This window comes from Buteo buteo, chromosome 6 (genome assembly GCF_964188355.1).
Source record: "Buteo buteo chromosome 6, bButBut1.hap1.1, whole genome shotgun sequence".
Classification (NCBI taxonomy): Eukaryota; Metazoa; Chordata; class Aves; order Accipitriformes; family Accipitridae; genus Buteo; species Buteo buteo.
This window is the reverse complement of record NC_134176.1, coordinates 41,922,993-41,950,917: the sequence shown is the minus strand read 5'-3', so window position 1 is coordinate 41,950,917 and position 27,925 is coordinate 41,922,993. Positions and strand designations below refer to the sequence as shown.

At 40.5% G+C, this 27,925-nt stretch overlaps 1 protein-coding gene across 2 annotated transcripts in view; it reads right to left on the bottom strand.

Moving 5' to 3' along the window:
• Positions 1-27,925, bottom strand: part of SPTBN5 (spectrin beta, non-erythrocytic 5) — a 109,247-nt gene that overhangs the window by 54,190 nt on the left and 27,132 nt on the right. For both annotated transcript variants that reach the window (XR_012650789.1, XM_075030667.1), the window contains exons 16-36: positions 27,409-27,561; positions 26,735-26,865; positions 25,257-25,508; positions 24,289-24,576; positions 23,404-23,650; positions 22,405-22,544; positions 21,319-21,418; positions 20,442-20,612; positions 20,185-20,349; positions 19,201-19,427; positions 18,449-18,635; positions 16,941-17,141; positions 15,647-15,763; positions 14,893-15,056; positions 13,126-13,258; positions 12,175-12,320; positions 11,340-11,454; positions 9,294-9,404; positions 7,950-8,129; positions 3,709-3,912; positions 2,321-2,470 (exon numbers count right to left, since the gene is read on the bottom strand). Coding sequence is in view for 1 of the 2 variants with exons in the window: in XM_075030667.1 (XP_074886768.1) it covers positions 2,321-2,470; positions 3,709-3,912; positions 7,950-8,129; positions 9,294-9,404; positions 11,340-11,454; positions 12,175-12,320; positions 13,126-13,258; positions 14,893-15,056; positions 15,647-15,763; positions 16,941-17,141; positions 18,449-18,635; positions 19,201-19,427; positions 20,185-20,349; positions 20,442-20,612; positions 21,319-21,418; positions 22,405-22,544; positions 23,404-23,650; positions 24,289-24,576; positions 25,257-25,508; positions 26,735-26,865; positions 27,409-27,561 (3,582 nt within the window). In the remaining variant the exon portion in view is untranslated. The remainder of the gene's footprint in view (positions 1-2,320; positions 2,471-3,708; positions 3,913-7,949; positions 8,130-9,293; positions 9,405-11,339; positions 11,455-12,174; positions 12,321-13,125; positions 13,259-14,892; positions 15,057-15,646; positions 15,764-16,940; positions 17,142-18,448; positions 18,636-19,200; positions 19,428-20,184; positions 20,350-20,441; positions 20,613-21,318; positions 21,419-22,404; positions 22,545-23,403; positions 23,651-24,288; positions 24,577-25,256; positions 25,509-26,734; positions 26,866-27,408; positions 27,562-27,925) is intronic.

The following is a 27,925-nucleotide window of genomic DNA, read 5'->3' as shown; positions in this document are numbered from 1 at the left end:
ATGAATCTTCTTTCCACAGCTAGAGTGTTCTTTTCAACCTGAGTGTTCTTTCTAAAAAAAAAAAAATCAGATGCAGAGGGTGGTAGAGGGAACATAAGAGCATGCGACGACTGTAGCTCCCTCATTCCCTGTACCTGCATGGATGAGACCAACTCCTTATTTTCTTGTCATTCTCCTTGACTGTAAAATGTCATCTGTGCGATGGGGTGCTGGGAGGGACAGCCGAGTGTCCACACTTTACTGTTCCACCTTCTGAACACTTAGTCACAGTGAGAACAACTAAGTACCAGGCTCCTTGGAAGTGCACAGAGAAAATACTACAAGAAAAAGATTCTGATAATAGAATCTTTCCCTTCATAGCCCTCAAGGTCACAGTCTTCATGCTCAGGCTTTGCTTTGGCTGAAGAAACTTGTTGTAGGAGGCAGGTACTGTGACTGATCCTACCAAGAGAATTTACCCAGTCTGTGATGAACACCCACCCCTAGAGGCAGTCTACCTCACAGCATATGGCAATGCTAAATTCATCTGAATAAAGAATTATATGAAGTGCAGTTTACCTGTACAGAATGTGCTGGGGGAATACCAAAAATGCCAGGTGCAACCCCTTTCATGTAAGAGTGATATAGTCTTTTGCAACCAGGACTCATGACTGAGGGGCAAGAAGAAACTCTAACCCATAGTAACTTCCCACGCATTTACCTCTGAGGTATATACAGCAAAGCCGATGCCATAGTCACAGTGCCTCTGCATGTTGGCTGATCTCCATTTCATGAAAAGAGAAAGAATACAGTGGCCAAAATTTTGTACAGAGATTATATGTTCCCTGATGATGCTAACTCGTTCAGGAGCTTAGCAATGAGGTATCACTGCTTGGTAGGGAATTGAGATAGATATAATGCAAATTCTGCCATTTGCTAGTTAAGCAACAAATAAAAAAAAATAATGGGCGGAACTACATAATATTTTACTCCAGAAACCTGAACCTAGGTGAAACTCTTTCAGTTTCATGTTTCGGCACAAACTCAGAATGCAGGCCATACTTGCCAAGGGTGCCAGTTGTAGGGAATTATGAAGATATGGATTTCCTTCAGGGAATGACTAGCAGAAGGTTTTGAGCCCATGTATCCCAAAGGGTTAAGTATGACTGCATGGCACAGCTCAGGGTCAGCCCAAAAAAAGATTTAGTGCCAGTGGCAAAGCATTGGCAGAAAACAGCTCAGCACAAACCGAGACCCATTATACTATGCTGCCAGTGGTCCCGGAGAATTAAGAATTATTTTTCCTTAATAAGAAATCACCCAGGGGTACAACAACCTTCAGCTTCATTTCAACTCTTCAGTTTGGCAACCTTCAATGCATTAATGTGGTTTGCATGCCAAGTCTCAGCACAGTTACAGCAATCTATCCATCCATGAATTTGCACAGAGTGACTGGAAATTCTGCACTCAGTTTTGTAATAGCAAATGTCAAACCTCAAGCTGGAACCTTTTAAAATAGTTCCATGAATCAGGAAGGTGCAAGAAAGACAAAAGATAATTTAATATTGGTGAAAAAAAATATATCTATTTCAAGAACTGCAACAGGATGATAATAAGAACATCCTTCTGTCTCTTTGCATTAACTGTATCAGCCCTCTTTTCATGAGAGGTTTTTTTCACTAGCTCATCTTTCTCTACTACATCAAACAGAAACTAATATTCCTTACAATCAAATTCTTTCATAGTTGTTCTCCACACTGCTATCAACTCCCTTGCAGAACTGAGAAGTCAATTCCTTTAGCTGGATTAACTCACACTGCCAACATCCATTTTCCACTAGTTGAATTTCCCCAGCACTAACCCTTAGCCTGGGGTGAGGTTTCCAGCAACACCTGCAAAGTAATCATCCTGTCCTCTTTCAAACCCTCTTTACAATTTCCCTTCTCTCTGGAGCCTATAAAACAATTTGCCAGTGGTTAAACAGTTGGTATGCTGACATCTGTTTGTAAAGCAGATTAATACTGGACTGTTGTCTCCCTCTTCTGTTGTGACTTTCATCTGTTAGCTCTTGTGTTTATTTGCAATGAATTATCTTTCAGGCAAGGATCAACTTTTTGTTTCTGGTTCCTCACCTAAGCCCCATAAGAAAGGGGAGTCTTGTACATTGCTACAGTCTCCAAGTGATAACACAGTGCAAACAATAACAATAAAAAGAGTGTCTTGTCTATACGTAGACCCAAGGATTTTAAGTTGTAAGTGAACAGTAGTGCCCGTTTTAGTTTGGAAGAGTTCAAATGCTCAAAGAGTTTAACTGCTTATTTTGCGTTTATAATTCACTAACCTCCTGTGAGTTCAGGAGCATGTCCAGGTGATCCCAATCCTTGTAGAACATTTGTTCTTGGTGTGTTTTCTCCAACCACTCCTTCTTCTGTTTCCATTCATTGTATACATTTTCCTTCTCTTCCAACAGAGCCTGTAGCTTCTGCTGCATCTGAACACAATTTCCAATGAAAAACTCAAGTTGATCTATATAGCCCGTGGACCAGGGTAAGGTGGGAGGAGAAAGGATTAAGTGGAGTAGTGGATAAGCCCCTTAAATTGCAACAAAATTATCAAACAGAAAAAAGTAGAACAAATTCTAGCATTTATATTTGGGCAGAGAGATAATCAGAAGTGCCTCATTTCAGGAATGGAGGAGTGCTTCTTACAGCTTATACAGCAGTCAAAGCCAAGAGCAAAGAAAGGTAACGGTTTCTCAGGTGTACCTTCTAGAACCAAATCCTAATTCTCCATTATCTTTAGTCATAAAAGTGTAATTATAGCACTTCAAATTGGGATAGGACAGATGCTTAAATAAGTTATTAACATAGCGTATTCTCCTAATCAGTGAATACTTGCCTCAATGTTAGACTTCATGTAATTTCTGCTTCCAAACTTTGTACACCCACAGGCCTTCTAGAAATGATTTTTTCCTACATTTTTCTACAGGCAAAGGACTCTACAGTCAGGAAGATTTCTAGTTACTATAGTAATACATTGCAATATTCAACAAATTTTCAGGAAATAGCTTGGTCAGACAGGAGAGTAATTTGCATGAACTCTGCAGTTTTCTGAAGGTATTCAAGAAACATATTAATGAATTGTCAGGGAGAAGTAAACTAGTAGGTACTGGAAAAGAAATAATGCTGTGAGAATTTTAGAAGCTATTTGTCTTGAGTAAACTGACATTTTGATTTCCATCTTTCATTTCCAGGAGTTAAATATACCAGCTTAATTCATTACTACAGAAAATGTTTCGATTTATCTTTAAACTCTCTCGTATGTTTGAGTGTTTTCATTCTTTGGTTGACAGGTTTTTGTCCAGCCTGGTCTGGTATGGATACAGTACTGTAACTTGAAGCATAGTACTTGTGTGAAAAAACAGTTTGGGAAGTGGGTAGAATTATGTCCATTGCTCAGAACATAGTGAACTTCTTGAATAAGCCCCATCTTGCTGCAGTGGGCCCTCGGAAGATGCCAGCACTCATCTACTGCTGAAGTAAGAAATGGAACAGATATTTTTGTGCCCAAACTAGGTCACACACTGAGGCAAATGTAGGTCATGCATATGGATAATGGGTGAGTGTACACAGGCATTTGTATGCTTACAGCCCAATATAGTACAGAATGATAGTTACAATGGTGTTAGGCAGCTGAATGCGTGTGACAACTCGAATGAGTTTCAGTTACCTCTTTTGATCCTATTTCCTCATCTTGCAAGAGTGACTGTCCTAGCTGTACAACATGACTATATTTCTCTTCTCGTGCTTCAATCTCTGCCAGTAGCTGTTGATGCTGAGTAAGTCTCAGGCTGCTAGTAGATATGTCCCGAATAGTCTCCTTGGCTCTCATTTCCCTTATTATTTCTGCTGTCCATAAGAAATAGTCCCAAACCTGGAACCCAAGAAAATGTGAAAGTTGAGGTTAGAGCTCAAGCTTGGGTCATCAGGCAGGAAAATCATAGGCTGACTGTTCAACTTTAAATGAATAATAGGTAATAAAATCACAGATAAAAAAGAAAAAATTTCATTAGGGCTTAGAGTACTTCTATGAATTTTAACAAGGGTGGATAACATGACTGCAGGAATTTCTACATACTCTGTTAAATCATACATGTTTTGTAATATCATAATCATAATCAAACTGTGTCATATCACATCAATAACAACATGATATCATTTAACTGCCTTTTAGTCCATCGTTCCTTAAGTGTTTTCTGGTGTTATTCCTTCACAGAGGATGAAACTATATCACTCTACTTTTCTGTGACTTAGCTTTGGCTAATACAAGTCTATTCAAAACTTATGTTGTACACATATTCTAAAATGACAGTGAGAATTTTCAGGTGAAAAACAAATGCACTCACTCTAATAGAGGTGGAAAAAGTTAAATCACAGGTCAGAAAAAATTGCTTAAGCATATCAGGTATGCAGATTCAGCTCTTGATTTGTGGAACTCTATGACTGAGATTGGCACAGAAACACAATTCTGAAAGGAGCAAGGATATAATGCTAGTTTATTTTTAAAATCTGATGAACCAATAAACATGTTTATAATATCTTAAAATTTCTGAAGCATTCAGTTGAGGCAATTATGAGCAAGAAAATTCTAAAACAAATCTCCAAGAATTATTTTCTGACTGTTATGGAAGAAACTTGTGCAAGTAAAAATAAGTTGACATTTTCTGTATGACTTTTTTGCATTTGATTCTGCACCTTCACCACTCCACTTTAGGCATCTCATTTGAATCTGTAATAGGTGTTTTGCTTTTATGTGTCAGTTGGTAAAAAATAGGACTGCAAGGGACTGTACTGGGGATTATATGGGATGATTAACTTTTGCTATAGTTTAATTGTGTTTGGATTAGTTGATTCAATTCTGAGGTGGTAAATGGCCCTTTAGTTTTTAAGTGTAAAAAGACTGTTATGTATAGTAAGTGCTAAAGAAAAATGGCCTTTTACTGCAGAGAACTAAAAATTTTCTCTTATGAATGGTTGCTGGCTTTTCCGCTGAACGGAAGAATGTAATGGAAATAACTTCTTTCCCATTCTATTTTACCCCTGGATTTTTATCCATATCATCAAAACTTTGTACAGCTTAAAGCTGGCTTATGAACCATCCAGCCAGGAAAAAATATTTTCAGAAAAGCACCACAAAATTGAAATTGGCCAATTTGGGGTCCTAAGAGTTTAGGCTTTAAAGCCAAGATACTCTTTTCTTAAAGCCAGTGAACACAGTTACTAAATGATTCTTTAGAAAGACTGTGGCATAATTTTGATTTGCAGAACTAATTCACACACAGCTGGAAGTCACTGTAGACACTGACATTGCACTTGGCACTGCAAATGTCTAAGACTCCCTGAGATTTTAAGCTAAGCATTAGGAAAAAATCCATAAATCTCAGGATATTTAATGCAATGGAACAAGTCAAGAGCCAATAAGAGGTTATTGGGCTGCCACTGCCAGCAACATTAAAGGATAGACCAGGCATCATTCTGCAGGAAACTCCTAAGCAGAGCCTGACAGAGACCATGCAGATCCTAGCACAAACTTCAGAACAAGAACCTCAGATCATTCTGAAATACTTTTGAGTCTACGTCTAAATTCCTCTTCCTTGACCGAGTTTCTTGGAAGATTTGGAGCCCTCTGCTGTTACTGTGTGTTGTCAGGGCCAGCTCTGCTAATTAATCAGACTAAAATCATACTTGATGGGATGCAAGGAGAAACACTAGATGATTGTGCTGCAGTCTCATTTCATGGAAAGGCTGATTTGTTTTTGTTTCCCTTCTTAATATATGTACAATTTCATAATGAAAAAGCCCCATGGACTGCATATGAACAATACTAATGAAAAAAGTACACTGAACAGCTGAGACTAACATTAAGTTTGTGAACCTCTTGGCATGGCTGAAAGAAGAAAGGGAGAAAAGTTGCCTTTTTGCACTCAGCAATTTAGGGGATGTTCTGCAGCAAAGCTACTCTAACCTACCCTAGAGCTACTGAGATTCTTACAGTCATTAGACATGGCTGTATAACCCCGCCTTGTCCCATCTGGGCAGAAAGACTGGCTTACTGAATTTGCAGAACCAGCTCTTCACTTCTTCATGAATTATTGTCAGGAAAGGAAGTGAAAATTGAGAGGATCAGGAATACTTCTTGCCAGTGGACTGATATCAAAGAGACAGGGAGATGCCTGAAGCATAATCCCATCTAGGCACGTCACTGAGAATACAGTCACCTGGCTTTGTCATTTGTTTTATGAAGTTAAGAAAGCACCTTAATGACTGTGAACCCTCTATTAAGCACTGACAGATTTATATATTTTTAAGGTGTTCATTGCTTGTAAACTAAACAATGCAGATGAAAGGACGCAGTACCAGAGTAAGAAATGGGCTCTAGATTTGCCATTCAGATCACAGGATGCATCACAGATTTCAGACAAAATTAAAGCCAAAGGTATTTTTTATGGTTCCAGCAATAAAAAGAAAAAATGTTCCCCACCAACAAGACATTTTCTATCTGAAGTCAATAACTAAATTTATTACATAAGTTATGAAACAAATCAATAACAAAGTGAACTCTGAGTGACTATGTTTTAATGGATAAATCCATCAGATCCATCTCCTGATGAAGATGCCTGGAGGCTGAAGACTTGAAGAATCTAATATCTGTTACAAGAATACATACTAGAAGGAGTTTGCCTTGTTCTTACTATCATTCCTAGATATTGTCAGAAAGACAGTGGACAAATGATCTTTCACCTACATCAGTAGAGCCACTTTAATTTTCCTTCAGTCATATTCTAATTCATTTTATTTCCCCATCAACAATTCTACACAAGATAATGGATTCTTAACAGTTAAAAACCAAACCAACCAAACCCACAAAAAAGCAAAGTGCCATAAGCATCCTTTATCTCTAACTCTACAGTATATTTTTTGATGCAATATGACAGGTAATGCTGGTTTGACGCTCAAAGTGAATTAGCCTAATGTGCAGAAACCTCTCATGCTAACACAAATGCATCATGTACACTCTATTGCGGTCTTGATCCCAGCTTACAACCTTAAGACAAACTTGTGGGAAGGTTTTTTCCAGGTGAGCATACCCTGGATATTCTCTGCTCCCCAGCAAACATGGAAACAGAATGTGAACTACCAGAGGTATCTTTAATTGACACTGAGGTTACATCTGGAACAGTTCAGGAATACAAAGAATGTAAAGGTATTCTAGAAATCTACATTAGCAACTTCCTTCATGATAAAAGGGTGCACCCTTGCTGGTTTAGTACCTGCTACTGCAGCACTTGCAGCAATAATCTACTAATTTGCAGTGGTATAGCTTAAGTGCCCTCACTGACATTCGCAAAGTATTCCGTGGCAAACCATAGCTCAGTGACCTACTGAGTTCTTCAGAGACAAAGCTACTGTGCCTTGCAGATGATATTATGCTGATATACACATGTCACTGTTTAAGCAGCTTGAGAGGTTACTGCGAAGACCAGTGAGTTGTATTTGATACATACCATGAGGTAAGTTAACTGAGGGTTATTGCATGCCCTGAGAGAAAGAGAACAAAATTTAGCCATTATAAATGGGAGTCTAACATCTATTTTTATCACTTTTACTAAGTGGGAATTGCAGTGTCTTTGAAAAGACTACTGCTACTCTTGAGAAATTATGACCTTTTTTGACAACTTTCTATCCCATACACAGGTGGATACAAGCTTTCCTTTCTACAGAAGGTAAAAGATCATGATCCTCTGACACCTTTCTAAATAGCTACAAGCACTTTAATACCTGATTAGTAACACGGATAGTGCCTGCAGCCTTTTACATAAACCTTTGCAGCTTGGAAGTACACCTGTGATTCACACACACTGAAGGCACCTTTCCCCTGTGTACCAATGGACAGAAGGCAGAAGTGCTTACATGTGCCTGAAACTGGTAAAGCTTGTATGCTCGTTCCAGAAGTTTCTTGCGCAGTTCCACTTTAGACTTCAGGGCCTTCCAGTTGGTCACTATTGCCTGCTGCTTTGCTTTCAGGTCTTCTACCTGCTTCTTTGAGCAATGTGTCAGCACACGATCTGCAGAGTGGATCAGCTCCTGCAGCTATACACAGGGACAAAAGAATAGGGTAGGAAAGAGAGAATCATAGAGATACAGCTAATATCAGAAAAGTTATGATAAGGGCTATGTTAATTGTACATGAAACTACAATTCAAGCAACATTTTCTGACCTAACTTTTCTCAGGCTAAACAAAAGCTTCCCTAATTTCAGTTCTATGGAATAACAGTGACACCCAGTGTTTGCTAAGGCTCATCACAACAGTGATTTTTCAAATATGCAGGCAGATTTCGTTTCTCCTTTTATTATGTCATTTATTACGAGTAATGCAAATAATAGCTAACCATACCTTGTTTTCCTCAATGACCATATAGATTAAATGTGACCACATTCCCTTGACGCATATCTACTACTCTTTTGCCTTTAAAAGTAATAAGCAGCTGGTAGGATCAATTCTAGTGTTATCTGCCACAAGGCCAAGACACGAGGCCACTGATAAATAATACTGGGATAACTACTTCAGTAATCTCAAGATAGCACAAGCTGTGTTAATTATACCATCACATTTACTAAACAAAGGGATGAAGAGAAAATGCATACTAATTTTACTGGTCTAGTTGAAGCCAAACAAATCTCCTATATACAAGGAAGCTGTTCTCATGAGCTGAAACTTTTCACAAGTTTGTATAATGAGCCCTATCCTTCTTTCTCACAGTCCAATTCCAACCCCTCTCAACTTGTTGAAAATTCCAGACTGCTGCCCCATCCTTCCTTCTGTAATCCTCTATAGTCAATTACTGCATTTTATGTTCAATGAATATTCAGTTTCTCTGCACACAGAACAGATTCTGGATTTTTCCTTGTAATCACCTGGAACACTTTGAAGGAGACAGTAAGCACGTTATAAAGCCTGGCATAATCATTCTTTTCAAAAACAGTGATCAAAAATATCCCTGTGAATCACTTCAATAGTCAGTGCTTGTTATAATATGTCCCTTTTTTGTAAGGTTTTAAATTACCTACTTTATCACTGCCATCAAACCTTGAACATATTGAAAAAGCAGAAGACTAAGGAAGATTATTAGAGATTTCCAGGCCCTCACAGAGAGCCTGTAATAATTTTGTTCACAACACTAAATTATTACTATGATTGTCTTGGAAACTTGAATTTTGGCTACACATTAAAGACCACAAATGACTTTCATTACCTGCTGCTCATTCCCAGAAAGCTCATGCTCCAGGGCCACATGGTTCCGGAGCTGAGTTTGTACACCTCTCATGTCCTTAGCAACATCATCTGGAATACTTTTGGACTTCTCCTAGAAGGAAGAAATCAGAAAAAGCTTTGCTGCTTTCTACGTCCAAGTAAAACACATTACAAGCCTACTTTAGTCGTTTTGTGTAGTGCACAGTTAGGACATCCTGGGTTACTCAACTATGACAGGTAAAAAGAAGATGGAAAAATCTGTCCTAGTACATCTTTCCTAGTAACTCACTTCTAAGTATCTTAGTGATTAAGCTATCCAACCAGACTGTGAGAGATGAAGCTTCAAATCTTTCTTTGATCAGACAATACAGGAGAAAGTCTTGCAGGCTTTGTGTTGGGAATCAATCTTGAATAGCTACTGCAGTGACATAGTGAATTGTTAAAGTAGCATTAACAGCCAACAGTTTTAGGCCATTCTTTGGGATACAGGTGGTCTATATGTGAACCAGCTTTAGATAAAAATTTAGTTACACATGCTCAGGAAAAATTACTGTAAAGATGAGAGAAACGGAGAGACCATCACATAAAAGGAGACTTAACATTTATTTAGCTCAACAAAGGTTCTGAGGGGATTTAGTTGTTACATAGACATGCACTGAGAACACAGCAAGCAAAAAGAAAAGGTGCTTCAGCTGGAGGACACCACTGTTGCTAGACTAAAATGATTAGAAACTTGCTCCAGGTCAATTTAGGTGAAAATCAGCAGAACATTTCTAACCATTGGGGAAGTGCATCTCTGTAACAGATTCACAGGCTGGTTTGGGGTACCGACAATGCATCTAGGTAAGGTGCTGTAAAAGAAGTTGCATGTTGTAGTTGTCTATGCTATGATGGCACTGGAGTTGGTGACTTAAGCAAGACCTTGTAGTAATCTGTTCCTATAAGAAATGGCTTTCCCTGGTAGATATCTGACCAGGGTACACAGTAAGGGATAGGCAAGATCACTGAATTGCTGTCCCACTCAGTAGAGAATCTTATTAACAAGATGTGATGCTAGAAGTGTGTACTGACTGCCTAGACCAAACTTAGCATGGGGATAAACCAACAGCTGGTCTGTAAGTGTTTCTGAACTATCACCTGTCCCTGCCACAGAATTAACTACTTCATCATTGAAGTTAAATATACACCAGGTTCTGAAAGCCCCAGCTGGTATATGGTGAAATATTACAAATTTGACTTTCCATTCACCACAGGGAAAGAAAACAGGAATAACATAGTTGAATAGGCCAGCTTCTGCCAGCACAAGCAAGTAGAAAATCTACTGCACATAACCTAACAAAGCCCTGCTGCCTTGCAAACAGTGGAAGCTCTGTTGGATCACTGCCTCCTGTACACATCTGCATTAGGGAAACCACACCTCTCATTACAGCAAGGATGTTGTTTCTCTGTGAAATTCTTCAGGATGCTCAGATAAAACAGAAGGCTGAAGATTTTCATTGGGACTTTCCCCCCCAGTTTTCACACTGGGACTGTTTGAAATTATTGCCAGTACAGGGCACTGAAATGAGAGGAAAAGATTTTTGGCCCAACTTTTCACATCAGGTCACGTGATTGCCTGACAGCCTTCCAGGCTAACAATCACTGTAATCCAGACAAATGCCTTTTTCACAAGACAGTTCCTTCTTCAGCACATACAGCTGCAATGGTGTACACAGAACCACCACAGTGAGGCAGTAAACGGTTTCTTATGGCTGATGACTGCAAGCAATATTACTATATGCAGCCCTGGTCTTCTCAGCTTCTCCCACAGATCAGCAACTCTAGGTGCACCTGGTTTCACCAATGGTTCTCATAAGGTGACCAGTCAGGCATCTAAGGATTACCCATGAGTTTATTTTTTTTTAACACTTTGAGTAATCACACATGTTTCTTACTGAGATTTTTCTTTTTTAAGTCAGCAGCAAGCACACTGAGAATCATAAGAATACTCCACAAATTAAGCGGAAATGAAGTTTGTATTGCGTGAGACTTTCCCCTTATTTTTTACCTTAATATGGGCTAGAGCATCTGTCAGATCTTGGTAACACTTGTGAATCTCCTCAGCATCTCTCAGCCGCTCACCTCGTAATCTGGTGATTTCCAACAGCTCCTCCCAGGAGTTCCTGCAAAGGAGGATGGGGAAAAGAACCATGTAAAACATTTAAACTAGGAGTAAAGAAGATTAACAGTCTGAAGACCTCCTCTTACTTTGTTTTTAATTCCTGCCGTTAAATTCTGCTGGAGTGATTCTCTGAGGGGCAGCATGTGTCTCACCCTACTCTGTCCATGTCCTCCTCTGTGCTCCAGGCACTTAAATAGATGGTCCTATATGAGGGTGCCCCTCTCCAATATGCTTTTCAGGTTTTATATGCAGGACTTGGAGGACTGAATCAGACTCTACTATTCCTTCATGCTTCTCTTTTGGGCCAGTTTGGACCAATGCCAGACATAAAAAGCTCAGAACATCTTAATGTTGTTCTGCAGATCGGTCATGGGATTCAAATTCAAATATCAGAAGCAATAAAGAAGCAACTGAACTCCTAGCCTTTCAGTTAGGTGATCCTGTTTCAAAGAGCAAAGGAAATTCACTCACCCCTTACTTGTAAAGCACCTCTCATGCAATTTACAAGAAGCCAAATCAGCAAGCAGATAATGTCTGCCTTATAGTAATCTGTTTTCAAACGAGGCATGGCAGCAGCTCTGTATCAGTGAGCAAACCGCATATTTTGCAATTAGAGAATTGGGAGGACATGCCTTATCCTTTTCTAATTCCTTCTCACTTCCTCCTCCTCGAGAGTGAAGTGAAAGGACAAAGCATTAGAGAGATAACACAAGTCTCCTACCGTAGCTCTTTCTGCTTCTGTCGAATTTCCCGGGACTCAGAATGCCCACAGTTCAGCAAGTTGTCTGCCAGCTGCTGGCAAGCCACAACTCTTTTCCCAGCTGCTTCCAACTGGTGTCGGAACGTGTCATATTTGGCACAAAGTTGCTTTTGAAGGAAAAACAACAATAACAAAAAAGGCATTTTGAGTGCTCTCTTTTCACAAACATACCTGCTCAGCTATCAGAGCACAGCCAAAAGACAGGTGATAAACTGATCATATTTGGAGATGGAGAAAATGCAGAGAATGACTGGATTTTACCCCCAAAGACGATGAGGACCTACAAACTATTAGCAAAACACAAGGTCTGTGATGCAGATGGGAGGCAGAAACATTATTACCAGGGATGAAAACAACAATTCAATATACAATTAATTTAAATTATTAAATGATACATTTGCATTTCATGAATGCAAATGTGTATTCAGTACTATAGCTGGATAATGTAGTCTGATTTTAAGATTTAGGACACAAGATATTTTGAAATAAATTACAAAAATGAGCATTCTGAATGGGTATTGATTTCTAACAGGCTGACATTAGATCAGTTTCTGTGCCATGTGAAGAGGTATAGCTGTAGATGTCTGTACACCAGCAGTTATGATGAAAAAAATCCTTAATGGACACCACACTGAAATATCTGGTTATTAAAAAATAGAAAGGAGCTGCTCTCTGAATGTGCAGACATTCTGGCATGCAGTTGTTTCACACAGCTCAGCCCCCATGGCAATACTGCCTGCCTGTCACAACAAGTCAATGCTTCCCACCCAATCTTCACCCTTTTCTCTTCCCGTCTACCAGTTATTTATACTTACTTTTTACTCTGTCTTATAAATTTTCAAGGACAACCTTAGAATCTGTTTACAGTCTCACTACATAAAGTTTTATTGATCTGTTACTCAAAAAACTCACCAAGATATGTTCGTAATCATTTCCATAGTCTTCAGAGCTGGCTGTTTGTTTCTGCTGAGTGATCCAGTCTTGCAGATCTTCATATTCTCGTAGAAACTCATGTAAGACAAGAGTCTCATCCAGCTTCTTCCCTCTGTTGGGGGAAGGAGACAAGACAATACAATTAGACCAAGGGAATATAAGAGGAGGGCAATCGGTAACTTTCTTTGTATTAATCCCCCAAACCTCTCACCATCAAGACTAATTCTCTTTAATGAAAGAACTGACTTTATTTCTCAAGATTGGAAATTATATTTGTAGGATGACAGCTGTTGGCCAGGTCAGACTCATTGGCTGAGTTTCCCAGAAGAACACTGTGCCTAGCTGAGCTCTCTCCCTGGTTTGTTTTTTTTTTGTGGTCTGTTTTTTTTTTCTTCTCATGAGAATACCCTTCATTTTTTTCCAGATCTGTCCTGATCTGTCTTTCTAAAGATAATTGTAGTACTCATGAAAATGAAAATGAAATCTTTCTAACTGAGGATGGTGCATCAGGAAGGCAAACACTATGAAAGCCATTTTATGCTATTCTGGTCATACTGCCTGTTCAGCAAAATTGCTGCAACCTGCTGCATATTTCTGATTGTCTAGAGTATCTTATAATACAGCCTGACATGTTGCAGGCCTTCCACAGTAAAGAAAATATCAAGTTTCCATCTGCTAACGCTGTCTGGCCATTGTGCAAACATTTCAGGAAAGTGAACCTGGCTTCCCTATTTAATCACAAATGCTTATCACAAGGGATGTAGCCTGCTGAGAGTCCAGCCCACCAAGGAGAATGCAGATCAGAGGTACAAACCAGAGCACCAATAAGGCACCATGAGACCCAGGTTAACATTAAGCATGAATGAGCACAAAACATTTCTGTGTTCAACACACACAAATGTTTTGATGTTTCTAGACTGACTATTTCTTTTCCTGAACTTTTCATTCACAGGATTTTCTATTGATGCTTTTACTTTTTTAATTGTAAAGAAGAATAGAAACAAAAGGTAAAATATCAGCATTTCCTCCAGGCCTAATTATTCTAGTATTCAGACTCATTTATTTGTTATTCTGTTTGCAGAGCCCCGTTCCTTTTCCGAGTGAAATTTTTGTGGAGGAAAAACCTAAAGTATTCAGACATTTGTTCCTTCCTGACAACAAACCAGAAGTGTTTAAAAACTCTGTGTACAATCAAACTGTCCTGTTGTAAACATCTTATTGTAACAATAACAGAAAGGAATTGAAATGACAAGTAAATCACTCATTCAAGAATAAAACCCTTCCTATACTAGCGCAGCCACTGGGCATAAAGACAAGTGTAACTGTAATTTCTCTCTTCTACTGTGTAATGAATTAAGTAATTTTCAAGCAATGCTAAGGAAATCTTTTAAAACCATTTTTTTCCTTTTGATAGCAGATTCCAAATACCACAAAGACAAGTCAGAATCCGGCATCTCAAGTGCCCTTAAGGGAGGATGATGAAGGGTAAATTTGTGGGCTTCAAATCCTTAATGTGTAGTAAAATTCCCTGAATAAAATGTAGAGTTCTTGCTCAGCAATAATGAAAAGCTCATAGGTGCACAGAATTCTAATATAGAAAGAAGCAAGCAATTTTCTACATACAATTGAAAAAGAGGAGATAATGGATATGATCTAAATTCCAGTGAGGCACTGGGAGATATCCTTTGTCAACGTCAGTGGGCTTTGAATCAAACCTAAGATCCAAGGGGCAGTTCTAGTTTATACCTTGCTGCTGCTAGTTCCTGCAACTCCTGGAGTCTTGAATTTACTCGTTCCTTTGGTGCATCAACCTCAACATACTGGATGGAGCCCACAACAGGAAGAGTTTGGGCACTTTCACTCAGTTCTTTCATCAAATTTTGGTAAATTGCAATCTCATGCTCCAGTGCCTGGCAGAGAAAAGAGGATTGAGAGCCAGTTGTCCAAGATATCCACTGTTTGAACTTTTACACCAGCCTATGGTGTAATCATTGGGAAATTAGAAGAGGAGAAAAATTTCTGGAAGCATGTGTCGTTTCCAAGACTTTATCAATTTTAGATCGTTTTCTAGCAACATTTTTTGGAAAAAAGTGTACCTAAATTCAAACAAATTAGGTGAGTAAAGACAATTAGAAATTCCTGATACATTATTAAGCAGAGAAAAGTATTCCTGGAATCATACTCTATCTGTATTTTTTATTTTAGGGAAAAAAAAAGGCTTCTGCATGCATTTGTTGACACTGAAAAGCAGATATCAGATCATAGTCAGTTTTGGCCTCAGAAAGATGAGAATATTCACCATTCTCATTTTTCCTCAAACTACATTTTTTTCCAACCATATTAGTAAGCCGCATTGATCTCTTCTATCAGTCCATTCACATGTAGACATACATTAATGTGAAATATCTTGGACACTTAAGTACCAATGAGATAGAAAATTTTACAACTGCAGACAAACAAGAAGATCAGGCCAGTGTACAGAATTTAAGCAGAGAAATACCTTATGTTTCTTGAGGAGTTTCAGTGTTCCATCTTCATCCTTACCATAGTCCTTGCTTGTCACAAGTGGATGTTTTTCTGCAATCCAAGCCTCCAGGTCTGAAGTGTTCATTAAAAACTATCAGTTAAAGGGAAAGCAAGTTAGTTTCTACCTCAATTTTCAAAATACTCATTTTTTTGACCTAATAAATTCTAAATGGGGGGTGCACTGTAAGATGTACTGCAATGTTTTAATAAGTAACAACTAAAGAATATTTAATCCCAAGAACTACTATTCCACACTGTTCTGTCAAATCATACAAAGGTGAAGGAGGCCACAGATAGAAGACTTCAGTGCAGGATAACTAAGGTATTCTCCAGGCTTCAGAGCTCTGGCAGTAAGTTTCAGGTTGTCTCACTTTTCTTTCTTCACATCACTATCCTTACTTGGCTATTCCTTTACCTTATTCACTCAGGGTAGAGGCTAACTGTATAATGTCAGTGTGGTATTTCTCCTTCCCCTTCCCGAGTTCAAATCACCTATAAGAATCAGGCTTCATAAAGCCTATAGTATGGACAGCTATTTTTATAGATGGAGGAAATGAGAGCCAGATGATCAAATTCTCCAGGGAACATACTTTAGGTGGGCCCATGAACTCTGTGCAAATGCTGTTTATGTCTACAAAACTGCATATGCTATCTGAATAACTGCACTCCTACACGACCCACTGATGACAGAAAATGGGTTATCAAGATAAATATTTGCATGCAATATTTTTATTTAAACAGGCTGAAAATAAAGGTCCAGTTTCCTGTTGAAAATAATAGGGTCAAAATTCCTAACTCACTCTGAGAGTGAAAGAATGTTATCAGTTCCTCAGTACCATTTTGTTGCCTGAAACTTTGTTGCCTGGAACGGTTAAGGATTGGATGGCACAAGAGATCCCTTCTTGTCTGTTTTCCTTATTATAATTCTCCAGTATGAAGGACCAGTTCAGAATCCATTGCATTACTTAGGTCAAAGCCTGAGGCTGTATAAAGGTATTGAGAAAGGAGCCACTACTAGGAGAAATGTCTGTTCTACATGCAACCATAAGGGATGGGTACAGAGTCTAAGGCAAACCTCTAGAGTAGCAGGTCTAGACTGGGGGCTGCATTCAGCTATGCGACCCAGCCCTCTATTCCCATGAGTCTGGCCTCAAGCAACTGAAGTGAATACCAGTCCTAGCAAAGCTGTTTTGTTATTCACTTTAAAACTTTGGTCTTCTTGTTTGTCTGAAGAAGCTACTGTGTAAGCACTTTGCTGTAATTTGTACCTCCTGGAAGCCAACTGAGTGCTGCAGCTGCTTCATCCTTTCCTCACAGGCCTTCTCCAAGCCCTGCCAGGCAGTCACAAGCTCCCGGCATTTCTCACTTATTCTCTGAGCTGATGGGTGCTGGCCTACAACCATTGTCTTTCCTTTATCCAGGACCCGCTGGACTTGCTGTTTGTGGGCATTCACTTCTGCCTGTAGTTCCTGGGAATGAGATAAAAGAAAAAATAGGAATAAAGGAAGGGTATGTGAGGACAAAGAAATTCTATGTGCTCTTAGTCCTAAGCAAAACTGGCAGCTGGTGATGGTGGGCAGACTATAGCCAGTGGACAGAAGGACTGCCTGTTTCTAGAACAGCTGCAGCCTCAGCCACTGGTCCCTGCCCCACTTGTATAATGTTCTGCTCTTGGTGCTGCCATTGAGGGAGAAGATAAGAGTCTGTAAGGTGGCAGCAGACATCACTTAACTTCCCTACACCCTCAGCATTACTCACTGAAGTCCTCAGCCTGGTTGTCTGGCCTGATCCTGCCCCTTCTCCTTACCATGTACCTGCCCCTTCCCCTGCCCAGCAGCCAGGGAGATTTGGGAGATGGAGCAGGCCAAAGGATGAGACACAAAGCTGGGGGATTCAGAAAAGAGTGCTGAGCTGCTGATGGGAAAATAAAATATCCCAGAAGATGAATGGGCTGGAGGATGATGGGAAGAGAGACATTGACAACAGTACCACGAAAATCATTACACTCCTGCTGCATAAAGCCTCCCTACTGGTGTTACAACCCTTCTCATGGAACTTGCAAGCCAGGTGCTGCAAAATCCAGCGTTGCCTGTGGTGCAGGGCAGCTCTAAGGTGCCCTTCTGGCTGTGAGGAACTGCTACAAAGAATCAAACTCTCCAGAAATCAGTGTTAACTTGTCTTTATAAATATATTGACTATGGCTTGTTCAAACCATTTTACAAGCAGTACAGAACTAAAATAAACATTAAATGGCTGTTTTATGCTTTCCTAGAGGATCTAGCATGCACATACCTCCAGACTGCATGTATAATGAAGCAGTAAGTATAGAACTAAAATAGAATGAGCATGTAACAGTCAAAATATTCAACCCAGATCAACCCACAAAGCAAAATCATCATTTCTTTTCTATTTAGTGTGAGGTATGCTAGCTTTTTAGCCACTTTTAATGGGAAGAGCTACAAAACTAATAATAATAATAATAATAATAATAATAATAATAATAATAATACTGCAATATATGACAAATTTTGCAGTTCCCATAGAAATTTCATGTTTGCTCTGAAAATCATCACCACATTGCTGACTTGTCTCAATCCACTGGAACCATTTCAGCTGGGCCAGTGCTGGAATCAGTGAATGTACTCATTGAAAGTGTGGCAACACATTTTGCTTGCAACAGCCTTCCTGAAGGTAAAGGAGAAGTGTGCAGGTGCTGTTTTGCAGCCTGAGGTGAAATGCAATGTGCCAATATAACACACTTGATTAAACAAGTTACCTTGTGTTTTTGCAACAGGCTTTGAGCCACATCCAAGGACTTCCCACGGTTGGTGGAATGGGCAATAGGCAATCGCTCATTAATCCAGTTCAGTTCCATGTCATGATAATGGTAGAACTCATAGAGATCCACTGCAGCTTCCAGCAACTTACGCCTCTCATCAAGAGGCGCTTGCAAAGACTCAAACCTAGGGGTCATCCATTAAATACACGTTAAAACAAAGCTTTATCCTGATTCTGCCAAGGGAATTAGGCTATGATAGCACTGTGAAGATTAGAAAACACTGGACGCTTCTTTGCAATTAAATTTCAACCTGCTGGCTGCACATACAAGAATCTCTTCTCCAGAAGGTCACTTTTGGCAAGTAGACTTATACAATAACACTAAACATAAGCAGAGGAAGTGATTGCACTTTTGAAGTCGTAGGCTTGTCCTGTGATGTTTTAAGGAGCTAGACAGTATTAAATGCTGCATCACTGCACCTCTTAGAAAGCAGTGGGAGACCTGTAGATAAGCAAAGGACTAGAGGTGGAGGGCAACAGGCAAGGAGCAAGGTCCAGTAATAAAGGTTGAGCTGGGTCAACAGGCAGCTGTGTAGGTGCAGATCAAAGCACACTGGTGGTACAACTGAGAGGAGAAATCATTCCTGAATATGGGTTAAACTTAATAAACGAAAAGACACTTTCTAGAAGGTAGAACAAAAAATGCTATTTGTCACAAAGGGTGGAAACAAAAAGAGAGTGACACCTCACCTTTTCAGGTATTTCTGTGTTTCGTCCAGAATCCTCTGGGAGTCAAAGTGATTGGTAGCCATTTTCCTTGCATGAGATACAATAGAGTTCATCTTCTCTGCCAGCTCATGCGTCTCATTTTCCAGCTGTCTGTGCTGCTTGAGTAGATCACGGCTGGAGCGCAAATCATGGCCTGTCTCACATTCCTGAAGAACTTTCTCAATTTTCTCTATCTTCTTTTTGGCATCCTGCCAGGAAGGATTACAGCACACTCGTACTGACCTTTCAACATAATTTTTTCTCACTCAGCCCCTCCCACGACCATTTTCTGGACACAATTTTTAAATCCATATGTCCTTTCTTTGTAACATGATGGCCAGGTGTCTCTAAGAGGCAACTCCTGGGAACATTTTGTTTTGCACACTGTTTTGGAGTACTCTTCTCTCTGAGACACTAAAGCACATCATTAAAAACAGTCTCTTTGAACTATCTTCAGTGACATGATACAAAACAATCTTCAAAGGCTTCAGATTGTAGCTACAACACAACAGCAGTTCCATAACATACTGGTATTGAAACGGCTTCTCAGCACATTGTTCTTCTTATACAATTTGCCTGGATGGCAATGTACTTAATACAGTGCCATGCCTCCAACCCCCAAACTGACTCCAAGCAAGCAGTTATGTCTGCACAGCACTGACCCATACAGAGAGTTTTGATTGTCTTCCCAATACAGGATGGCCACACAGATGCAGTGCAGAGCAGAGCATGAGTTCAACAGCTTTGTGTCTTGGTGCTGTGCTGGCACTGTTGACCTGCTCATAGCTTTAGAGTGAGCCTGGTCAGCGTTACATTGGGTTTTCTCTCCTGAGACTGTAGACAAAACGGGCACCTTAAAATACAGTTTTATCTGGATGGTATTCTGTTCTTTTTCGTGAGGACCACACAACAGAAGAACCAGGTTCCTAGGCCATTCCTCCCCTCTGTTCCCCATCACCTCCTGACCTGGAGCAGTTCCATGAGCTGTTCTTGCTGCCCAGCTTGTCTCAGCTTGTCACCTCGCTCTATCATTTTGCCATACAATTCTTTCCACTTCTTTTGAAGCTCTGACATCTTCTCCTGGATAGAAACTGCAGCATAATGTTTGTCTTGAATCAGCTGATTTCCTTTCTGGAGAAACACAGCACATCATTTTTTTGAGCAGACCAGCATCTATGAAGTTTGGGACAAGATGGAAGCCTTAGCTCCAAAACTGCCATCACCTTTATCAGTGTTGCAAAGTGCTCCTCATTAGCCATCATTTCCTTCTCAGCAGCCTCATGCCACTTCAGTTTGCGTAGAACATTTGTTGGATCACGATAGGATTCATCTGATGCAATCTTGTACTTCTCTTCTATCCATATCAAAAGCTCAGCAGCATCACGATTAAACTCCTTACAGAAACAAACAGGATTAAATTAATTTAACTTCTGATTCTGTGTGGGTTTGAGGTGCATCCTTGCTGTTAGGATCAAGCCCTGATTTTTTTTTTCCTAACAGTTAGGAAATGTGATATATTTTCATATTGAAGTTGTTCTACATAATCAACACTCTTAATTGAAGAGGTATGATCTTGAATCATTGACAAGTAATATCTCCTAGTCTCTTTTTTACCACATTTACTAATCTGTTGCCTTTAATTGTCAGTGAAGGCTTGCATTTTTGACAGACTATTTTAACCATAGGTGGTCCAGTCCTCCAGTATAAGTTTGTATCTCAGCACTGGAAGCTAAATTTGGTGCCAAAAGTACAGTTACAGTTACTGTAAGTAACTGTGACACATTATTAAGGCCCAGAACAATAATAAGTAATGAACAGAATAAACTTATCCAGTAGACAAAATATTCTGTTGATTTTTTCATTCAATTTTTTTCATTCATCTCCATTTTTGTTTTGGTATTTTGCTATGGTTATGGCTTTGTAACAGTTATCACCAATGCATCACCTGCTCCCTGGAAAGTGAAATTCTCTGTCTTACAGCCAAAGAGAAAGTAAGCTGCAGTAGGAACGCTCAGCAGTTTGAGATTTGTCCCATATTAAGAGAAAGGGTAAAATTATTTCACACATGCCTGACCAAATCTGCAGTATCAGTCCTTTTACCTGCAGCTGTAGGGAATCCAACAACCTCTGTTTCCTCTTGGCATTGCTTTGTATCAGCCGCTCCCACCTTTGCTGGAGAGTGACCATTCTCTCTTCAATACTACGAATTAAAACAGGAAGTCCAATGCAGTACTAGTCATATTAGTTCCCCTTGGTTTTACTGTAGTCATGACTATGATATAAATGGAATCTAGTTCAACACCTCTGTTGACAGGACGAAGAGATATATAGCCCTGTCCCATGACCATGCTGGGCTCACCTGGAAAACAGCTATTGCTTGCCAGCTGCTCTGGATTTTACTCTTGTATGGCTGAGTTACATTAGTGAATTGCAGTCACGTACGTGTGACTAAAAGAACCAGACCTTTCTCTTTCCCAAATATTCCACCTTAACTAATAATTTTCTCTGTGATGTAAGTGTGATGAGGCTCTGGAATGGCCTTTTAATGGTAGTAGTACTGGCAAGAAATCAGATTTTAAGATCAGTTTTATAAATTTGTGGAGAGAATTTTCAAGATATTATGACTGTGATCACAAGAACACAGTCTTTTCGACCCAAGAGGTCCATTCTGACCCTATATTTCTAATTCTTGTTTATGCAGAGGTCCCCTTACTAGATCATAGTGGCTCTAGCACAGTAAAGGAATTAGAGATGAAAGTTCAGCTTCAACAAAAACATGAAGGAGCTGCTCCTGATGAGTTATTTCCTTGTGAAGTCTTCTGTAACTTTTTAACAGCAAACATTAATTCTAATATGTCATACTGATAAATGAAGGGATATTTGTTTTATGTAAGCATTTAATGAGTTTACATTAGAGAAGTTTTAACACTATATATAATTTATGATACAAGAAAAATTATTCTAGCATTCTGTCAAATGCCACTTTTAACCTAAAGCATTTCACTTATTTGTCCTGAGAGCACAGGAAGTCTGTATTTTTTTGAAAAAAATCCGCCACCCCCCAATCCAGCGGATCACAGCTTGGAGGTCAGCTAAATCCTGGCTCAGAGAAAGTTTTTCATCTCACCCTAATCACACTGGATTGTTTATTAAAGCTAAATAAAAAAGGAAGGAGTTTGGACTCACATGTGAGACGCAAAGTGCCTGCTCTCTGTTAGGTTCACCCCATTTTCATTAAGTGCCTCAACTCTTCTCTTCAGTGCCATCAGCAGTTGTTCAAATTCCTGATGTTGCTTCAGCAGGCTTCGAACAGCATCTACGTGGTCCTGCATTTAAGGAAGAAAATTAGATCAAGTTCTTTCTTGGCCATATGTTGTTTCTGTAGCTATGAGAAAAAATTTGGGCCTTATTTTCCCCCTTCCTTTTCAGGCAGGAGATATAGTGTATATTTTGCATATGCTTAACAATGTTCAGGGCTGCAAACAAGCAGCAGGTGTTTAGGTTTGTATTGTATCTGGTTCTTCAGTTTTATGTTTCCATTATGGTTCCATTTTCACCTTTTAAGAAAATCTGCATTCTGAATTTATGCCAGCACTCTGGCACATCTAGGTACATGCAATACGAAAGGCTGCAACTAAGTAAAACTTTATTCCATTAAGCTGACCCAAAAGTTTTGAGGTTTCAGTTTCAGCTGAAAACATAAAAGGTGGTGAGATACCACAGCCTCCACCTTCACTGATCTTGTGAATAGTGCCTGCATTTGTTTTTTCCCTTCATTTACTTTAATGTTCTTAAAATACTCAATGGAAAGAAAAGACTTTATTTTTTTAAAGTCAGGTTTTTACTTCACAAAAAAAAAAAATTTATTATGGTCAAGCCGAACCCTTTTTTTTAATGGCTAGCCACCAAACTGAGTTGTAAATTGTATATAAACCATCTGACATGTACAAACACAGCAACAAATCACAACTCTAACTGTTTTTAAGATTTTTTTTTGAGAGACATTGAGCTTCGTTCTCATTGAGTAAGAACATAAGAACATTAATAAGTACCTTAAAGTCTAGTTTCCAAGCATTAAAATGCCATGACCATAAGAATTAGGAAACTGATCTAATAAGAAAATTGTTGCTACTCCCTGGATGGGGAGACAAAGTAGGAGAAAACAAAATCAGCTGCTGTACATACCCCAAGGTCATCCCCCCGGAGGAAGGCCTCATGGCCAGAGAGGGCTGCATTGATACGATCTCCCTCCCTATTAAACTTCTGCAATTCCAGGCCATCCTGCAGCTTTTTCCGTCGCTGTTCCCACATTTTTTCCAGCTCTTTGTTCTCCTTGGCAAGCCTCTCCATGGACTGGTGGACATCTATGGTCCTGCCATTACTGGGTTGTTCATGGATTACTTTGCGCCCTAGCTCTTCCAGCTGCACAAATCTTCCCAGAGTCAAAAAGAAAAGTGAGACCTCACTGCAGAAGGGTATATATGAATTCTCTTTCATCACAGCTCTTTGCTCTCTTTAAGCTTCCCTCCCTCCCTTTCACTCTTTTTCTGCTAGCCATGGTTGTGCACTACAAAGTACAGCTGGTTGGTTGCTCAGGGATACATGCTGGAGGCAGTAGGTGAGATTTCGCCATTTGGATTGAAAGCCCAAACAAGCAGGCTTTCCCATTAAAAGGGAGAGGAGGGCCAACTCAGTATCTGGAACTTCATAACAGTGCAGAAGGACAACTGAAGATGATGGCAACTGGAAGCATAAGGCCTGAGAAGGGAAGGACTGGGGGAACCAAAATAAAGTGCAGATGGCACTGTCCGAGTGTCAGGAGAGCTTGTGGAATACTACTCCAAATATACAGCTCCTCCTTTCCCCTCCATCAGCCATCAGGGTAAGTATGCAAAAGCTAACTGGATTTTGTGTTCTGCAGTGTCCTCTTGACACTAAGCTTCAAGAGCATTTGAATAAACTCTCAGCATCACTTTCATACACAATTTATGTACACGTTAGACATATTTCATCTTCACGGTACTGTTGTCATATCACCCCACTCTGCCCACCCAGACAGAATCTCTCTACCTTTCTTTCTGAGACCTAATTTCTTTCAGCAGGTCCTGATGTTCCTTCAGCAATTGCTCTGCAGAAGCCACATCCACACCCATTTCTTCACTGCTCAGTTTCTCCCGAATGCCTTCTGCCCACAGCAGGAGCCTACGGCTGTCTTGCAGGAAGGACTGTTGATTTTGGGCCCACTGCAGAATGTCCTGCTTCTTTTGGATCTCCAGCTTGAGCTTTGCCAGAAGCCTCTCCATGTTCTCCACCTGCTCAGTGATGGCTTTGCTCTCTGCAGGGTTGGTGTCCTTAATCCTACAAAGGAAATCAAGTATATTCAATTAGATGAATATTTCAGGCATTTAGAGCTTGAATCAATACTCTTTAAAAGGAATGGATTTGGATATTTACACTTCCATTAAAAAGAAAGTCAGCTAAGGCAACAAATACTCCACACTAGCAAGAAAGATTGGTGTGAATATGGTGTACTGCAGAAAGTGCATCCCTGTGAAAGACTCTGGTAACACTGTTGTGGTTCAATGAATCATTCTCATTGTGAATGTACAGAGAGCTTAAAGAAGTAAAAACCTTTAAATTCGTATTTCAAATTCAAACTCCTGTGCACAATTCTCTGCTATTTTTTTTCCTTCATCCTTGCTTCCCCTGATTACCCTCTTTCAGGACCTAAATGATACCTAGGGTATCAAAATGTGGAAGTAACTCCCATTAGTAGAGATAACTTGTTAGAGCCACAAACATTCTGTAGTATTTATCCTCCTACAACAGTGAAGTTTGGAAGCAATCACTTCACCAATCACCCAACCGTACTCAAGAGAGATGATCTCAATCCAGCAGGCAAGTGAGCTCTTCAGGTTGCTAGAAAGAGAAACTTAGAGAGAAACTTCACAAGCTGCTCATTCTCTTTACAGCCATAATTTACAATATTATCTTAGAGAACTAGCAAAGAATATGGAAACAAAAAGCAGGTTCCTTACGATTTTGCAACACTCCTCAAGTATTCAATTTTCCTCTCTATCACCAGGACCTCTCTCTCAACTGTAGACAGTTTGCGCTTGTCTGACTCCAGCCCAGCAGGTGAGTTCCCTGGTTCCAGATCCCTGAGTTGGACCATCTTGTCTTGCAGTAGCACTCCTATGCTCTGACAGTCCTGAAGAAATGTCCTCGCATCAGCCACTCCAATCAGCTCAGAGCCCTTCTCGTCCTTCAGAGCTTCCATGCGTTCCCACCTTGGAGAGAGATAACCTGATTACTTGCATCTAGCCTCAGGCACTACGCCAAAACTTACCTTCACGTAGAGAGCAGATTCAATTTACAGCCTTCATTATACACGAGCTATATCCCTTTTCTATTCAGAAAAAGTCTTGTATAAAGATTTCATCAGGAATTAAGTGGGCTGAAGGGGTGAACAGTAGCACGCCCCTGCAACCTCAAAAGTTCATCTCAGTGCCATGTCAAGCAAGGGGACCCTGCTCAGGTGACCAGAACACACTGGACACGATGCCAATAAACAGCAGTAGTCAAAATCAGGACCCAGCTGTGCCTCTTAGTTCCAGCTGGGTGGTGTGGTACCAAGAGTACGTACATAACAGGTACTAAACATACTTTGTGAAGTCAAACAGGATTTGATGTTCCTTTCAATATTTGTGAAGGGCACCCTCACCCTGACGTTCAAGTAACCCAATCAGCTGCTGCAGTGCAGTACAGAGAGAACTGCTCTGAATCCATCGCCACCACCTGTGGGTGGATTCACGTTGTGCTTTAACACGCATACACGAATTGCTGCAGTTTAAGTATCTCGGTGCCAGGGGTCTAGAAGCACCCCCCGCTCCTGGAGGCATGACGCCAGCCTCAGGGCCAGCCTAGAGCCAGTGCAGCTGAGGGTTGCCCCTTCCCACTGGTGACAGTGGGGATAGGCTGCCAGGCAGCTCTGAGGTTTGGGACTCAACTCTGGCCCCGGCTGCCATCCCAGGCCTGCCCTGCTCGCCTCCCCGTGGGACAGGCCCTGCATGCTGAGGCCCCTCTGCCCATGCCGGCTCCCCATCCCAAAGGGAGCAGGTGACCCTCGCTGCGCCTTGACAGTCTGGCCCAGGCCCAGGCCTCACACCAAAAACGGGCTTCCCGGCCAGGTTGCAGCCCTGGCCCCTCGCCACAGACTAGTCGGGCCATGGGGACTACGGGCTGCCCTCCCACCTGCCCTTTTCCCTGGCTGGGGCAGTGGGACAGGCCCCGGCTGCGAGGCCCAGCCCGGGCCCCAGTCTCTGTCTGGTGGCAACAGTCGCCCCTGAATACAGCAAACTTCAGCCACACATAAAAACCTCCCCTCAGGCCAATTCTGGGAGTTAAAAATCTCTCAGATGGGTAATCTCTCAGTGTAGTCTAGATCGGGTGTGAAAGGTCAGCTCTCCAATTGCGCCCATGAGATAATCCTCTGTTTTACTGGTAGCACCTTTACCTGCTGTTGATGTCTTTCAGCCAAATCTGGATCTCAGAATATTTGCTGATACTGATCTTTCCATATTTAACCGCTAAGTTTTCAATATCTCCCAGCTGGCTTTTGCCTGCAGCCAGTTCCATTAAAAAGCTCTAAAACAGAAAATATACAAGAATGCAGAACTTGAGTTTTTCCATTTCTGTGGACACGATTCTCAATAATCCGTCATATCCACTCATGTCCGACTTTCAGAGTTGGCTTCTCCGTTTACCTGTCTGCTGGCCACCATGCACACCTGCACATGTAGTTCCCCTATAGCCCTCCTGACCTCCCCTGGTGTGCACGCATTGCCTATGCACGTAAGTCCCGCTCCACTGGGATGCAAGTGCACTGCAGGATTTTTTCATCATCCGGCATTATTCTTCAAGTGGGTTAAGACAAACGACAAACAGAGTCCTCTTATACCATGATATTTGTACACAATTCCATGTCAACAGGAGAAGTTAAAGGGACATAATTACATCAGATTCAATGAGCTTGGCACAGTCTATACAAAAGAAGCATCTGATCTATGCATGACTCTGTAAGTTGAAATGAATTAATGGACTCTCAAAACTTCATTTCTCAACTTCATCTATTCTCCCAAGATCAATCTGATTTAAAAGATGTCATCTGTGAGCAGGGTAAAGAGGTACCTGATATTTCTGCTGCATGACCTCCACATTGTCTGCTTGAGGCTGAAGAGTCCGGAAAATGTTCTCTTTATCTTTCATCCATGACTGAAATTCTTTGCAAGAGCTACAGAAGCGATAATATCCAATCATGTCCTCCAGAGCCTTTTTTCTGTCCTGTGAAACAGGTGAAGACTTAAGTATTGTTGTAATAACTCCTTGCTGCTTGAAGGAAAAAAAAAAAATCCTTGCATTTAAACTACAGTACACAGGTGGTAGCTTAGTAGTTTTGCCGGACACTGCTGAAAGAGAACAGAACATGTTGCCTTAAGATCACAATACTTCTTCCCAGAGCAACAGTGGTTTAAAAGCCTAAAAGAAGCAGTTGGAGACTGCTCAGCTCCTGACAGGCAGCAAGGCTGCTGTGCCGCTTACTACTGCTGACTGAAGATTTACCTCAGTAATCTCAGGAATACGTAAAATGACATGTTTTTGTCGGTTTTTAGGGCAGGATTGTGGCAGGTGGGGGTGAAAAGTAATA